Source organism: Pan paniscus, chromosome 6 (genome assembly GCF_029289425.2).
Source record: "Pan paniscus chromosome 6, NHGRI_mPanPan1-v2.0_pri, whole genome shotgun sequence".
In the NCBI taxonomy this organism is placed as follows: domain Eukaryota; kingdom Metazoa; phylum Chordata; class Mammalia; order Primates; family Hominidae; genus Pan; species Pan paniscus.
The window spans coordinates 140,032,997-140,049,171 of NC_073255.2; the positions used below are offsets into that span (position 1 = coordinate 140,032,997).

At 36.0% G+C, this 16,175-nt stretch overlaps 1 protein-coding gene across 1 annotated transcript in view; it reads right to left on the bottom strand.

Moving 5' to 3' along the window:
- Positions 1 to 16,175, bottom strand: part of LOC100985493 (probable C-mannosyltransferase DPY19L2) — a 100,746-nt gene that overhangs the window by 16,355 nt on the left and 68,216 nt on the right. Inside the window, exons 14-16 of the mRNA XM_055114791.2 lie at positions 11,526 to 11,550; positions 10,118 to 10,237; positions 8,382 to 8,556 (exon numbers count right to left, since the gene is read on the bottom strand). Coding sequence (XP_054970766.1) covers positions 8,382 to 8,556; positions 10,118 to 10,237; positions 11,526 to 11,550 — 320 coding nt within the window. The remainder of the gene's footprint in view (positions 1 to 8,381; positions 8,557 to 10,117; positions 10,238 to 11,525; positions 11,551 to 16,175) is intronic.

Sequence of the window (16,175 nt, forward strand, 5' to 3'; positions counted from 1 at the left end):
TGGTGGTTTCAGCACCAGCTCAGCTGCAGTAGAGTAGAGCATCAGGTAGATTTCTAAGGTGTCTGACTCCAGGCCCTGGCTCCTGGACAGCAGCATCTCTGGACCTGACTATGACCTGGGGGATCTTGCCACCCTGAAGGGAAGGTCACCAGCCTGGTTTGCTTTGCCACCTGCTGACTGTTGAGCCCTACACCTTGAGCAAACTTAGGTGGTGGCCAGGCAGTAGTTACAATGAGCTTTGGGTAAGACCCAGTGCTGTGCTAGCTTCAGGTCTGACCCAACACATTCCCAGTAGTGGTGGCCACAGAGATGCTTATATCACCCCACCCCCAGCTCCAGGTAGCTTAGCACAGAGAAAGAGAGAAAGAGAGAGACTCCATATGGGAGAGAGTAAGGGAAGAGAACAAGAGCTTCTGCCTGCTAATCCTGAGAATTTTGGATTTTATCCAAGACCACCAAGGTAGTACCTCTAAGAGTCTGCAATAGCTTCAGCATTACCGGGCATGGGGTGCCTCCTAGTGCAGATACAGCCGCCGCGACCAGAAACTTAGATCACAACACCAAAGTCCCTTTGAATACCTGGAAAGCCTTTCCAACAAGGATGGGTACAAACAAGCCGAGACTGCAAAAACTATAATAAATACCAAACTCTTCAATGCCCAGACACCAACAAACATCCACAAGCATCAGAACCATGCAGGAAAACATGACCTCACCAAACAAACTAAATAAGGCACTAGGGGGCCAATCCTGGAGAGACAGAGATATGTGGCCTCTCAGACAGAGAATTCAAAATAGCTGTGCTGAGGAAAGTCAACGAAATTTGAGAACACAGAGAAGGAATTAGTAATCTTATCAGATAAAGTTAACAAATAAAATAATTAAAAAGAAGCAGAAATTCTGGAGCTGAAAAATGCAACTGACATGCTGAAGAATGTATCAGTCTCTTAATAGCAGAACTGATCAAGCAGAAGAAAGAATTAGTGAGCTTAAATTAAAGACAGGCTGCTTGAAAATACACAGAGGAGGTGAAAAAAGAATAAAAAAGAATGAAGCATACTTTCAAGATCTAGAAGTAGCCTTTAAAGGGAAAACTCTAAGAGTTATTGGCCTTAAAGAGGAGGTAGAGACAGCAGTAGGAAGTTTATTCAAAAGTATAACAGAACTTCTCAAAGTTAGAGAAAATATCAATATTCAAGCACAAGAAGGTTATAGAACATCAAGCAGATTTAACCCAAAGACTAACTCAAGTCATTTAATATCAAACTCCCAAAGGTCAAGGATAAAGAAAGGATCCTAAAAGCAGCAAGAGAAAAGAAACAAATAACATACAATGGAGATCTAATAGATCTGGCAGCAGACTTTTCAGTGGAAACCTTACAGGCCAGGAAAGCATGCCATGACATATTTAAAGTGAAGGAAAAAACCTTTTACCTGAGAGTAGTGTATCCAGAGAAAATGTGCTTCAAACCTAAAGGAGAAGACTTCCCAGTGAAACAAAAGCTGTGAAATTTCATTCACACCAGACCTATCCTATAAGAAATGCTAAAGGGAGTTCTTCAATCTGAAAGAAAAGGACCTTAATGAGGAAGAAATAATCGGAAGGTACAAAACTCACTGGTAATAGTGAGTACACAGAGAAACACAATATTATAGCAGTGTCATTATGGTATATAAACTACTTATATGATAAGTAGAAAGACAAAAAGATGAACCAATAAAAAATAACTACAACAACTTTTCAAGAGACAGTACAATAAGATATAAATAGAAACAAGAAAAAGGTAAAAAGTCGGGAGATGAAGTTAAAGTTTAGAATTTTTACTAGCTTTCTTTTGGCTTATTTGTTTATGCAATCAGTGTTGTCATCAGTTTAAAATAATGGGTTATAAGATATTATTTGCAAGCCTCATGGCAACCTCAGGTTTAAAACCATACAATTGATGTACAAAAAATAAAAAGCAATAAATTAAAACACACCACCAGAGAAAATCGCCTTCAATGAAAGAAAAAGAGGAAGGAAGAAAAGACCACAAAACAATGAGAAAACAAATAACGAAATGGCAGGGGCAAGTCCTTAACAATAATAACTCTGAAGGTAAATGGGCTGAACTCTCCAATCAAAAGACAAAGAGTAGCTGAATAATAAAACAAAACACTAAGAATCTGTTACCTACAAGAAACACACTTTACTTATAAAGGCAAATATAGACTGAAAACAAAGGGATGGAAAATTATATTCCATGCCGATGGAAACCATAAAAGAGCAGGAATAGCCATACTTATATCAGACACAATAGATTACAAGACAAAAACTATAAAAAGAGACAAAGAAGGTCATTATATAATGATAAAGGGGTTCATTCAGCAAGAGTATATAACAATTGTAAATATATATACACCCAATACTGGAGCACCCGGATATATAAAGCAAATATTATCAGAGCAAAAGAGAGAGACAGATCCCAATACAATAATAGCCTGAGACTTCAACACCACACCTTCAGCAGTGGACAGGTCATCTAGACAGAAAATCAACAAAGAAACACTGAACTTAATCTGCTCTATAAATCAAAAGGACCTAACAGATACTTACAGAACATTTCATCCAACATCTACAGAATACACATCCTTCTCCTCAGCACATGGATCATTCCTCAAGGATAGACCACAAAACAAGGATAGGCCACAAAACAAGCCTTAAAACATTTTTTAAAAATTGAAACAATATAATGTATCTTCTCTGACCACAATGGAAAAAAAACTAGATATCAGTAGCAAAAGGAATTTTGGAAACTCTACAAACATAGAAATTAAAGAATATGCTCCTGAATGACCGGTGGGTTAATAAAGAAATTAAGAAGGAAATTGAAAATGTTCTTGAAACAAATGATAATGAAAACACAACACATCAAAACCTATGGGATACAGCGAAAGCAGTATTAAGAGGGAAGTCTATAGCTGTAAGTGCCCACATCAAAAAAGAAGAAAAACCTCAAATTAACAACTCAATGATGCATCTTAAAAAACTAGAAAAGGGCAAACAAAACCCAAAGTTAGTAAGAGAAATGAAATAATAAAGATCAGAGCAGAAATAAATGAAATTGCAATGAAGAAAACAATATAAAAGATCAACTGGTTTTCTGAAAAGATAAAATTAACAAACCTTTAGCCAGACTAAGAAAAAAAGACAGAAGGCCCAAATAAATAAAATCAGAGATAATAAAATGAGACATTATAACCAATATTGCAGAAATTAAAGGATCATCAGAGACTACCGTGAGCAACTGTATGCCGATAAATTGGAAAACCTAGAAATGGATAAATCCCTAGATACATAAAACCTACCAAGATTGAACTATATAGAAATCCAAAACCTGAACAGAACAATCACAGGTAATGAGATCAAATCTCTAATGAAAAGTCTCTCAGCAAAGAAAAGCCCAGGACCTGATGGCTTCACTGCTGAATTTTATCAAACATTTAAAGAAGAACTAATATCAATCCTACTCTAACGATTCCAGGAAATAGAGGAGGAGGGAATACTTCCAAACCCATTGTATGAGACCAATATCACTTTAATACCAAAACCATACAAAGACCCATCAAAAAAAACTACGGGCTAAAATCTCTGATTAATGTTAATGTAAAAATCCTCAACAAAATACTAGCAAACTGAATTCAATAACACATTAAAAAGATTATTCATCATGACCAAATAGGATTTATCTCAGGGACGCAAAGATGGTTCAACATAGCAAATCAATGTGATACGTCATATCAACACAAGGGGAAAAATCATATGATCATCTCATCTCCATAGATGCAGGAAAATCATTTGGTAAAATTCAACATACCTTCATGATAAAAACCTTCAAATAAACTGGGTATAGAAGGAACATTAATCAACATAAAGAAGCTATATACAGCAAATGCACAAGTAGTATCATAGTATCATACTGAGTGAGGAAACACTGAAAGCCTTTCTTCTAAGATCTGGGACATGACAAGGATGCTCACTTTTTACCACATTATTCAACATAGTACTGGAAATCCTAACTAGAGCAATCAGACAAGAGAAAGAAATAAAGGGCATCCAAATTTGAAAGGAAGAGGCCAAATTATCATTGTTCACAGATGATATGATCTTATATTTAGAAAAACCTAAAGTCTCCACACAAAAAAAAACTATTAGAACTGATAAATTCAGTAATGTTGTAGGATACAAAATCATACAAAAATCATTAATGTTTCTATATTGCCAACAGAGAATAACCTGAGAAAGAAAATTTAAAAAGTAATTCCATTTACAGTAGCCACATATAAAATTAAATACCTAGAAATTAACCAAAGAAATGAAAGATCTCTAGAATGAAAGCTATACAAAACTGGAGAAAGAAATTGAAGAAGATACAAAAAATGGAAAGCTATTCCATGTTCAAGCATTGGAAGAATCAATATTGTTAAAATGTCCATACTATTCAAAGCAATCTACAGATTCAATGCAATCCCCATCAAACTACTAATGATATTCCTCACAGAAATAGAAAAAATGATCCTTATTTATTCGAAAACACAAAAGACCTAGAATAGCCAAAGCTACCCTGAGCAAGAAGAACAAAACTGAAGGAATCACAATACCTGACTTCAAATGATACTACAGAAGTATAGTAACCAAAACATCATGGTACTGCCATAAAAACAGACACACAGACCAGTGGAACAGAATGGAGAACCCAGAAAGAAATCCATACATCTACAGTAAACTCATTTTTTACAGCAGTCCCAAAAACATACATTGGGGAAAGGGCAATCTCTTCAAAAAATGGTGCTGGGAAAACTGAATATCCATATGCAGAAGAATGAATCTACACCCCTATCTCTTGCCATATACAAAACTCAAATCCAAATGGATTAAAGCCTTAAATCTAAGACCTCAAACTCTGAAATTACTACAAGAAAACTTTGGGGAAACTCTCCAGGACTTTGGTTTGACAAAGATTTCTTGAGTAAATACCTGGGAAGCACAGGCAACCACAGCAAAAATGAACAAATGGGATGACATCAAGTGTAAAAGCTTCTGCAAAGCAAAGGAAACAATCAGCAAAGTGAAGAGACAACCCAAAGAATAAGCGAAAATATTTGCAAACTACCAATCTGACAAGGAATTAATAACCAGAATATATAAGGAGCTCAAACAACTCTGTAGGAAAAGAAAATCTAAAAATCTACTTTAAAAATGGGCAAAAGATCTGAATAGCCATTTCTCGAAAGAAAACATACAAGTGGCAAACAGGTACATGAAAAGGTGCTCAACATCACTGATCATCAGAGAAATGCAAATCAAAACTACAGTGAAATAGCATCTCACTCCAGTTAAAATGGCTATTACTCAAAAGACAGGCAATAACAAATGGCTGTTATCCAAAAGACAGGAAAAGATGTGGAGAAAAGGGAACTCTCATACACTTTTGGTGAAAATGTAAATTAGTACAACCACTATGTAGAAGAGTTTGGAGGTTCCTCAAAAAACTAAAAATAGAGTTACCACATGATCCAGCAATCCTACTCTTAGATATATACCCCAAAGAAAGGAAATAAATATTTAGAAGAGGTATCTGCACTCCCATGTTTATTGCAGCACTTCTCACAATAGCCTAGATTTGGAAGCAACCTAAGTGTCCATCAACAGGTGAATGGATAAAGAAAATGTGGTACATAGACACAACGCAGTGCTATTCAGCCATAAAAACGAATGAGATCCTTTCATAAAAAAAGAATGAGATCCTATCCATAACATGGATGGAACTGGAGGTCATTACATTAATTGAAATAAGCCAGGTACAGAAAGACAAACTTTGCAGGTTCTTACTTATTTGTGGGAGCTAAAAATTAAAAGAGTTGAACTCATGGAGATCAAGAATACAATGATGGTTACCAGAGGCTGGGAAGGATAGTGAGGGGGTGGAGGGGAAGTGAGGATGGTTAATGTGCACAAACAAAATAGAATGGATAAGATGCAGTGTTTGGTAACACAGAAGGGTGACTATAGTCAACAAAATTTTACTGTACATTTAAAAATAACTGAGAGAGTATAACTGGATTGTTTGTAACACAAAGGATCAATGCTTCAGGTGATGGATACTCCATTTACCCTGATGTGATTATTACACATTGTATGCCTGTATCAAAATATCCCATCTACCCCATAAATATATACACCTGCTCTGTACCCACATAAATTAAAAACTTTAAGAACCCTGAGTGTTTACTTTCCAGTATAACTAAGCATTCTAAATGCAACTTTGAATGAAAATTTCTTTATATGCCTCAAATTTGAAAATATGTAAGCTAGTCAAAGAATGTGTATTTATTAATGGAGATTCAATAATTAATGATCACAAACTGTTAAGCTAGAGAAGTGGTTCTCAGGCAGGCATGATTTTGCTCCCTAGGGAGCAGTATCAACTTCTGGAGACATTTTTCGATGTCATGCTATGGGGAGGAGGGAGGAGATGCTGTTGGCATCTTGTAGATAGAGGCCAAGGATTTCTTATAATACATAGGACAGCCTCAATGTCAACTGTGCTAAGGTTGGGAAATGCTGAGCAAGAAGAATTGAAAGCCCAGGGCCAGGGTCTTCCAAAAAAAAACTAGGCACACCTGTCCAGCAAGAGCTGGACCCACTGAGTTGTCATCTATGGCAGACGGAGAGGAAGAAATACCCTCCCACTCCACCTTCTGTCTTTTTGGCTGTGAAGTAAATGAGCATAACAAGGAAAAATCAGATATTTTCCTGTCACTGTATGGAAGTCTCCATTTAGCCTACTACACAGATTAGAAAAAGGTATTCCCCTGACTTGACAGAGCCCCATTATACATGGCTTGATGAGTGGACCACAAGCTGGATTTAAGCTTTCACTTATCCTCTCAATTGGTCACCTTTGTGCAGTGCACAAACTATACAACTGTATATGGCAGACCTCAATATAAGCACTAGTTCCACTAATACTACAAAACTTCATACAGCTTTTAATATGTGGTAACCATGAGATAACTCATAATAAGAGTAGTTAAAAGGAGAATAACTAACCTGCACAATGTGCACATGTACCCTAAAACTTAAAGTATAATAATAAAAAAATAAATAAAATTAAAAAAAAAAGAATAAGACAGATTGAAAAGAAGATCAAAGAAGAGGCATCTAAAAGTGAGACAGGGGTTTGTGGCAGTTATCTTAGAAGGATAAGTTGCCAAATGTAGGCTCTCTGTCAGGAACCCAATACAAACACCAGAACAAAGAAAGACACAAGAAAAGATTAAAAGGGCAGCTATTTTTAATAGCTTGGGAAAAATGGCTATAACTGGGGAGGGGCAAGGGAGAGTAAAGAAAGGGAGTGATTACCTTGAGCTCCTATGTGGAAAAAGTCAGTTGGGGATTACTTTTAAAATTCTAATTAAACTGGCTTGGCAGTTTAATGAGGCACTGTCACCTACACCCTTTGAAAGCTATAGACCAAATATCTTACTTAAAGCTTATAAAGATTTACCTTAATGAAGGTTAATTAGAAAAAAAGTGGCTATCAAATAAGAAATGAAACAAGCTCAGGAGTCATAAGAAAATTTAAATAAATCATAGTGAAGAACTTGTGCCAGAGTAAGTTTCCAAATATCAAAAATAATCTTTGATTTACAAATTTAGTTACAGAAAATGTTATAGACTTATTCTCTGGAAAGATATTTAAAAATATCTATCTGCTTGAGGTAGTTCTGAATAAAGACAGGAAGAAAAGAGGGTAAGCTAAAAAGAAAATTTGAGTATTTAAAAGTAGGATGTATACTATCTCTGTGAGATGATTTAGTGAAGAAAATAGAATATCCAAGATTTTAACTCTTCTGCCAATGCCCTGTTTTACAGAATTAGAGGAGACAGCACTGATTGCAGTGACAGAAGCGGTGCCAGTTAACTCCCCACCATCAAAAGTATCTTCTGCTGTAGCCTGGCACAAGGTGTGAAATTTCATTTTTAAAGATTTACTTCTTTGATTTGTCATTGTTATGGTTAAAATGCTATAACGCTGTCTGAGGGTTAAAGGACATAACTTGTGAAAAATCATTAATTTCCTGGTGCTAATTTAAATTCTTTGATAATTATCTGGGAGGGGCTTAAAAGGAGTACAAAATTGCCTTTTGGAAGGGTTTAATTGATTGACATTGCAATAGTCTGCTCAAAGTCTGTGAGAGTATGAATGCCTATTTGTAAATCTGTCATACATACATACACACATATATCAGAAATGACAATAATTATATATAGTATACACAAATGTGTCTGTGAGTATGTTTGTATAAAACTAGCATATAACCAAATACCTACACACCTGGTACGGTATTGTATTTGATCCACTGTAACAGTTCTTCCTGAGGCAAATCATTAAATTCTCCTGTTATGCTCCATTGATTACAGAGGTTTGCATAACCTTGTATTGACATCACTGTTAGAATGCCAAAGATAACATTCTCTCTGCGAACTCTGCGAAAAAGCCAGCCAAAGAGCTGAAACAAAAGAAACAATTTATTTCTAGTTCTTATATGAAGAGTACTGTAGGGTCAACAATAAATTCTCACCTTGTTACTCAAACCAATGTGAATTACCCTTTGATATCAGCACACATGTATACAGAATTATCATCTCCGATTGTTTCTAAAGCAACAAATATATTGGCATTACAGGGCCCAGGTGAAAACGGAACTTTCTCTTCCCTGGGAAGAATTAAGGAAGATATACCTGATCCTTCTAGTACTAATTTACTACTAAGGATTAAAATAAACAAATCACAACTGTGAAACATCTTAGAACTAAATCCTTTCATCCTTGGCTGCCTTTTGTGGACATGGTTAGTAGACAGGGAAGCCCTATTAGCATGATATATATAGATTCTTCTCAGGAAAACAGGCATTATGATATTTTAAGGCTATACACTCATAATAAAAACTAAGTAAGGTGTTTGTAGAAGTACCTTAGGCCCAATATTCTAGCAATTTATCTAGTTCTTTTGTATGTTAGATAACAGTGATAGAACCCCAGAATTTCTTATAGATTCTTCGAGCCAAACAGAACCATATTAGAGCAATTACTCTGCATCTACTCTGGTATTGGATGAGTATTTCAGGGTACTTTTGGTGAACCAGGAAACTTTTTTTTTTTTTTTTTTTGAGACAGAGTCTCACTCTGTCTCCCAGGCTGTAATGCAGTGGTGCGACCTCAGCTCACTTCAACCTCCACTTCCCGGGTTCAAGCAATATTCCTGCCTCAGCCTCCTGAGTAGCTGGGATTACAGGCACACATCACCATGCCCGGCTAATTTTTGTATTTTAATAGAGACAGGGTTTCACCATGTTGGCCAGGCTGATCTTGAACTCCTGACCTCAAGTGATCTGCCCACCTCGGCCTTCCAAAGTGCTGGGATTTCAGGTGTGAGCCACTGTGCCTGGCCACCAGGAAACTCTTTTTTTTTCTTTTTCTTTTTTTGAGACAGTCTCACTCTGTCACCCAGGTTAGAGTGCTGTGGTGCGATCTTGGCTGACTGCAGCCTCTGCCTCCCAGGTTCAAGCGATTCTCCTGCCTCAGCCTCCCAAGTAGCTGGAATTACAGGCACTCGCCACCACACCCGGCTAATTTTTGTATTTTTAGTAGAGATGGAGTTTCACCATGTTGGCCGGGCTGGTCTCGAACTCCTGGCCTCAAGTGATCTGCCCATCTCGGCCTCCCAAAGTGCTGGGATTACAGGTGTGAGCCACTGTGCCAGGCACTCTTACACAAACCTGAACTCTAAAAGGTTATGTTCATGGACAGGATATTAACAGAGGGGAAATGTTTGCCTAATCACTTGTTATAGAAATATCAATTAAAATCCAGAAATACTTTTCAAAGCCACTTGAAATTGCTTTTCTTGCTTATAGTGAATCACGAAGTAATATTTTAAATCATTTAACTTAGTTAAGTTAAAAACACTTAGTGTGTTTATATTTTGAATTAGTCAGCAAAGCCACGGTAACTACTAAGTATAGCTGCTATAGTTTTTATAGTATTGTTATACAAGAATGAATCCCTTACCCATCGAGAGCATATCAAGGAAGCCATAACACACATGTGTGGTATCAAAAACAGCTTTAGCCTCAAAATTAAAATGGCAAGGGCAGTAAATGCTAACAACTGCAATGTGTGAAAAGCCAGCTATAAAAACACAAATAAGACAAAATCACATTCTTACTTTTCATATTTTTAAATTAATGAAGTACATTAAAACTATATTATTCATTAAGACAAGGATCTTCTAACTTAGTAATAAGCCTATCAGTATTCATTCAACAATAATTTATCGAATGTCTACTATGTTCCAGGTACTCTTCAGGGTGCTTCAGATACAGCAGTGAGCAATTTCTGTCCTTGTATTACATTTAACTACATTTAGTAATGAAAGACAGACAATACATAGAAATAGCAAATAAATAAATCCATTACATAGTCTACTGTAAGGCAATAAGTGCAGTTGGCAAGAAAATGGAGCAGGCAGAGGAGCCAGGGAGAGGAGGAGGTGGTTTGAGGAGGCGGAGGACCAACACAGTGGGCCTCACTGTAAAGTGACAAAGTTACTAATGAATCCCTGATCCAAAAATCTGAAATCTACAATGCTCCAAAATCTGAAACTTTTGAGTACCAATATGATGTTCAAAGGTTATGCTAAAACAAATGCTCATTGAAGCATTTTGGATTTTGGATTTTCAGGTTAGGGATGCTCAACTAGTAACTACATTGTAAATATTCCAAAATTCAATAAAATCTGAAATCTGAAACGCCTCTAGTCCTAAGCATTTTGGATAAGGGATACTCAACATGTGTCATAAACTATCTCTATTAAGTTCAAATTCAGTTACCCACTCCTGTAAAGTTGACCTTTACCTCAAGACCCACTTAAAGTTCTATCAAATAGGAAATACTTCCAGCCCACACTGATCTTTTCCTTTGTATGCCACAAAATAATTTTACACAACATAAAATGTTGTCTTATTTGTCTCCTTTGTAAAATTACACATACTGAAGGGCAGGAACATGACTTTAGTATCTTTTGTATCCTTCAACACTTCTGAGCTTGTCACTGACTGACCAGCAAATCTACGTGGTGGCAGATGGCCACCAGTCACAGGGCCAAGGGTGCCTGCCCCAATGGACTGTAGCTGATTAGCTCAGCAGGCTAGAAACCAAATGCTTGTTATTGTTAAATGAATGCAATTTAATTTAATTCTGTACTACAGTCATAAATCAGCCTTCTAGCTTTTAAATCCTTATTACTATTCAAAAGTAAGAGCAGATGAAAGAGTGAGAAGGATCAGCAGAAATTTATCACCAATGCTGAACAACTCACTACTGATGGTGCATCAACAGCAAGGTTATACCTTTGTCAATTACCCTCAAACTAGAATTTAATACACAAGTCTACCAGAGATTAAAATGAAAGCTTTACCTCACTGTGTTCAAGGAGCTGTTTTCTAGAATAAAACAAAAATATTATCTATTTACTGAAGGTCTTTTATACTATGAATACATAAAAATAAGCTTCATTTGTTTGATCTTGGATTTTTAAAATGTGACTATCTCTAAACTACTTAGGAACATACATAAAAATAAAAATATCACATAATAGTACAAAAATTACGACAATTTAAAAGTCATAATTTATAGTCATCCTATTCAAGATATGTCAAAAATTTGTTCTTTGGTTAAGACAAAATAGATTTTACAGATCCCTGGAGATTGTACCTCTCATTAATAAATGAATAGGATGACCTTCTATTCAACCTATATATACAGTGTATACAATACTTTAGATGACCACTGAAACTTTTGAGTTATTTTCATTTTTCACAATTACAAATAACACGGACACTCATGCATAAAACTTTGTAAGCATCTCTGAATATTTCCTTAGCATAAATTTCCAGAAGAAAAATTATTGGGTAAAACATAAATATTTTTAGTTTCAGAAAAGTTGTCTCTTTACAAAATATTTATAGTACACCTACTGTATTCTAGGCACTGTGCAATGAAATGAATACCACAATCCCTGCTTATCCTCTGATCCTCACTTTCCACAGTTTCAGTTACCTGTAGTCAACTGCAGTCCAAAAATATTAAACGAAAAGTTCCAGGAAATAAACAATTCCTAAGTTTTAAATTGTGCACCATACTGAACAGTGAAATCTCAAGTCACCCTGCTTCATCCTACCTGGGACATGACTCACCCCTTTGTCCAGCATATCCATGCTGTATACGTCACCGGCCTGTTAGTCATGTAGTTACCATCTTAGTTATCAGATGGACTCTGGTGGTATCTCAGTGCTTGTTTTCAAGTAACCCTTTTCTGACTTAATAATGGCCCCAAAGTTCAAGAGGAGTGATGCTGGCAGTTGAGATATGCCAAAGAGAAGCTGTAAAGTGCTTTCTTTAAGAGAAAAGGTGAAAGTTCTCAAAAGAAAAAACATCATATGCTGAGGTTGCTAAGATCTACGGTAAGAACAAATCTACCCATTAAATTGTGAAGAAGAAGAAAAAATTAACGTTAGTTTTGCTGTTGCATCTAAAACTGCAAAAGTTATGGCCACAGTCCATGATGAGTGCTTAGTTAAGACGGAAAAGGCATTAAATCTGTGGGTGGAAGACGTGAACAGAAATGTGTTCCGATGGTGGCAATCACGTGTGTTACTCTCTGCAGTTTCAAGCATCCACTGGGGGTCTTGGGATGTGTCGCCCTGCAGATAAGGGCAACTGCTGTGCAGCATGAACAGTATGGAGACAATACTTATCTTCATGGAGTTTATATTAGAGTAAGACAAGAGGTAGGAGACTGCCTATTTTATTGTTCTCTTGAAAAGACTGGGTATTTTACTTTTATGAAAGGCTTTATAGCCTGCAGGGGCATTCTAATATGGATTTTGGGGGTAAAGAGAGAAATAGGTGTGGAAAGTAAGTTCAGGGGTTCAGAGACCCATAGGTTTTTTAAAAGAGAAGTCAGGGGAAGGTCTCTTAAGGTAGTAGTGGAGTCCATATTATTCTATGTCCCTTGTAGCTCCTACCCTTTGTATGCAGTAGTTTTTTTTTTAAATCGAAGACAGGGGAAGGTCTCTTAAGGTAATAGTAGAGACCAAATTATTCTATCTCCCTCGTAGCTCCTTCCCTGTGTATGCAGTTAGCGGAGTGGGGTTTCCCCACTTGTCCCGAAATCTAGGCACAACAGATTCCTGTAGTGAGCTGCATGCAAGGAAGAAGCCTGGTAGGTAAGTAATTATTATAATCACCAAGAACCCTGAAAGTAACTACTGATACTTTATTTAAATCAAGTAGCTAATTAAAAATGTGAATATACAACCAAATCCCAAGACACAAATATCATGAAAAGGAAACATCAAAATAAATAAGCAAAAAACTTGACCTCTCATGAAACAGCTAATGCAAATGAAAACTCCAATTATTGTTTTCACAGAAGTTTAAGAGGATAATGCACCCATATAATTAAAATAAGCTCCAGTGAAAAGGAGTTTTCAGAAATTCTAAGAAAAATATATTTGCCTAATTTAAAGCCTCAAAAGAAAGCTGAAGAGCAAAATGTACACAGCTGAAGTTGACAGTATTAAAGACTCAGTGATGATATTCTCTGAGAACACAGAAAGAAAAGAAATAGATAATATGATAAAAGCAATAATAGAAATTCAAAAAAGAGAGGCTAAAGTGAAAGAATAAGAGAACAACAACACACACACATCACCCCTCCAAACCTTATGTATTTCCAGAGAGAAAAACTATATAGGAATTTTCGTCTGTAATCCTCAATGCTAGAACGCAAAGAAGCAATGTCAAAAAAATGTTGAATGAAACCCACAAATATCTATTAACCAATCTATCAATCAAATATGAGGGCAAAATAAAGCCATTTTTCAGGTAAGAAAGCACCCAGAAAGCATGCCAATTCTACATGTCAAGGAAAAATAAATCAGTAAAATTTGAAGTCAAGTCCAAAGATTGCTGGTGTCTTTAATGTAAATGTTTAGAGACTTCTTAAAACATAACAGATAAGACAACAATCTAGAAAGTAAATTTCAGCATAACCTGGAAGGAGAGGGTGTCTAGGCAAGGACAAGTAGAAATATTCCAACAGCTCAGCGCTGAAGCAAGCAGGTCTCTAGGTACAGAGCCTGAGTATGAGTTCTGCCTCCACTACTCACTAGCTGTGTGCCTTTCAGAAAATTACTTACCTTCTTACTGGTTTCCTCATCTGTAAATAATGGGAATAACTGACTCCCTTCTTACAAGGTGACTGTGAGGATTTATTGAGTTAATACTGGTAAGAAGCTTAAAATACTGTCAGACACACAGGAAATAATAACTGTTAGCTACTATCATTGGTGGTAACAGGTTTTAGATGCTGATGAATTCTTAATATCAAGATGAATATATTTGCTAATAATTTAAGAGAAACCACCAGGAAATATAGAAATGGGATATAGCTAACAATTCAGCAAGTATCAAGAAAATAATTTTTGAAAAGCATGATGAATAGAAAACATAAAATCAGATGGCAGGGAGAAGTACAAACACAGCAGTTATCACAGTTAATATGAAAATGGGTTAAATTCACCAATTAGAAAACGAGTATTAGAGGAATTTGAATAGAAAAAATCTAACAATGAGAAATATACCTAAACCAAAATGTCACAAAAATGTTAAAAAAAAAAGCATAAATAAAGGTAAACCAGGAAAATCTGTAAAAAAGAAAGCAGATGTGGCAATATTAATTTTATACAAAGAAAAATTTACAGCAAAAAACCACTAAGTAAAGCAAAGAATATCCTTTATAATAAAAGTACAATCCTATAATAATCATGCAATGAACAACAGCACTATCTATATAAAGCAAACACTATTAAAATTACAAGACAATTTTGAAAAATTCATTTTTAATGTTGTATGTGAAGATAGCATTCTAAGAAAACAGATAAAGTAGAAAAATAAGTTGATGTACTAGACCATTTAGAATAGCACTATTAATAACATGATATAACATGTAACTTTGAACTTCCCCTAAATAAGAAATGAACATTTAAAAAAATCCTCACAGAGCATTTACTAAAACTGAACATCCATCTCAATAAATAGCAAGTTAATTTTAAAGGCAAAATATACAACAGAAGAAACTAGACACTTTTAAAAATTATTATTATTATTATTATTATTGAGACGGAGCCTCGCACTGTTGCCAGGCTGGAGTGCAGTGGCAATCTTGGCTCACTGCAACCTCCGACTCCTGGGTTCCAGCGATTCTCCTGCCTCAGCCTCCCGAGTGCTGGGATTACAGGTGCGTGCCACCACACCCAGCTAATTTGTGTATTTTTAGTGGAGACGGGGTTTCACCATGTTGGCCAGGATGGTCTCGATCTCCTGATCTCGTGATCCGCCCGCCTTGGCCTCCCAAAGTGCTGGGATTATAGGCATGAGCCACCGCACCCGGCCTAAAACTAGTTAGACATTTTAAGACGTTCTTCTAAGTGATTTTGGATTAAATGATCAAAACTCAAATCACAGACTACACAGAAATCAACATTAATGGTAATGCTACACACATCATGGGATACAGTGTGCGTTTTCTTCAGAGAAAAAGTTATAACTTTAAATGTATTTACTAGGACACAATAATGACTGATAATAAATGATGTGAACTTTAGACACAGAAAAACAAAAGTGCACCAAAAGAAAAACTAAGGACATAAACATATAAGCAGAGATTAATAAAATGGAGAACAACCTTCATAAATATAAGGAATAAAACCAAAAGCTGGTTTTATGAAAAATCCAAAAAAGAATGACCTTGTTATGGACTAATGCAGCTGGTGACTTTCAGTTGAAGCCAATGTTCATTTACCACTTTGAAAATCCTGAGGCCTTTTTTCAGAATTATGCTAAATCTACTCTGCCTCTACTCTACAAATGGAACAACAAAGCCTGGATGACAGCACATCTGTCACAGCATGATTTACTGAATATTTTAAACCCACTCTTGAGACCTACTTCCCAGAAAAAAAGATTCCTTTCAAAATATTATTGCTCATTGACAATGTGGCTG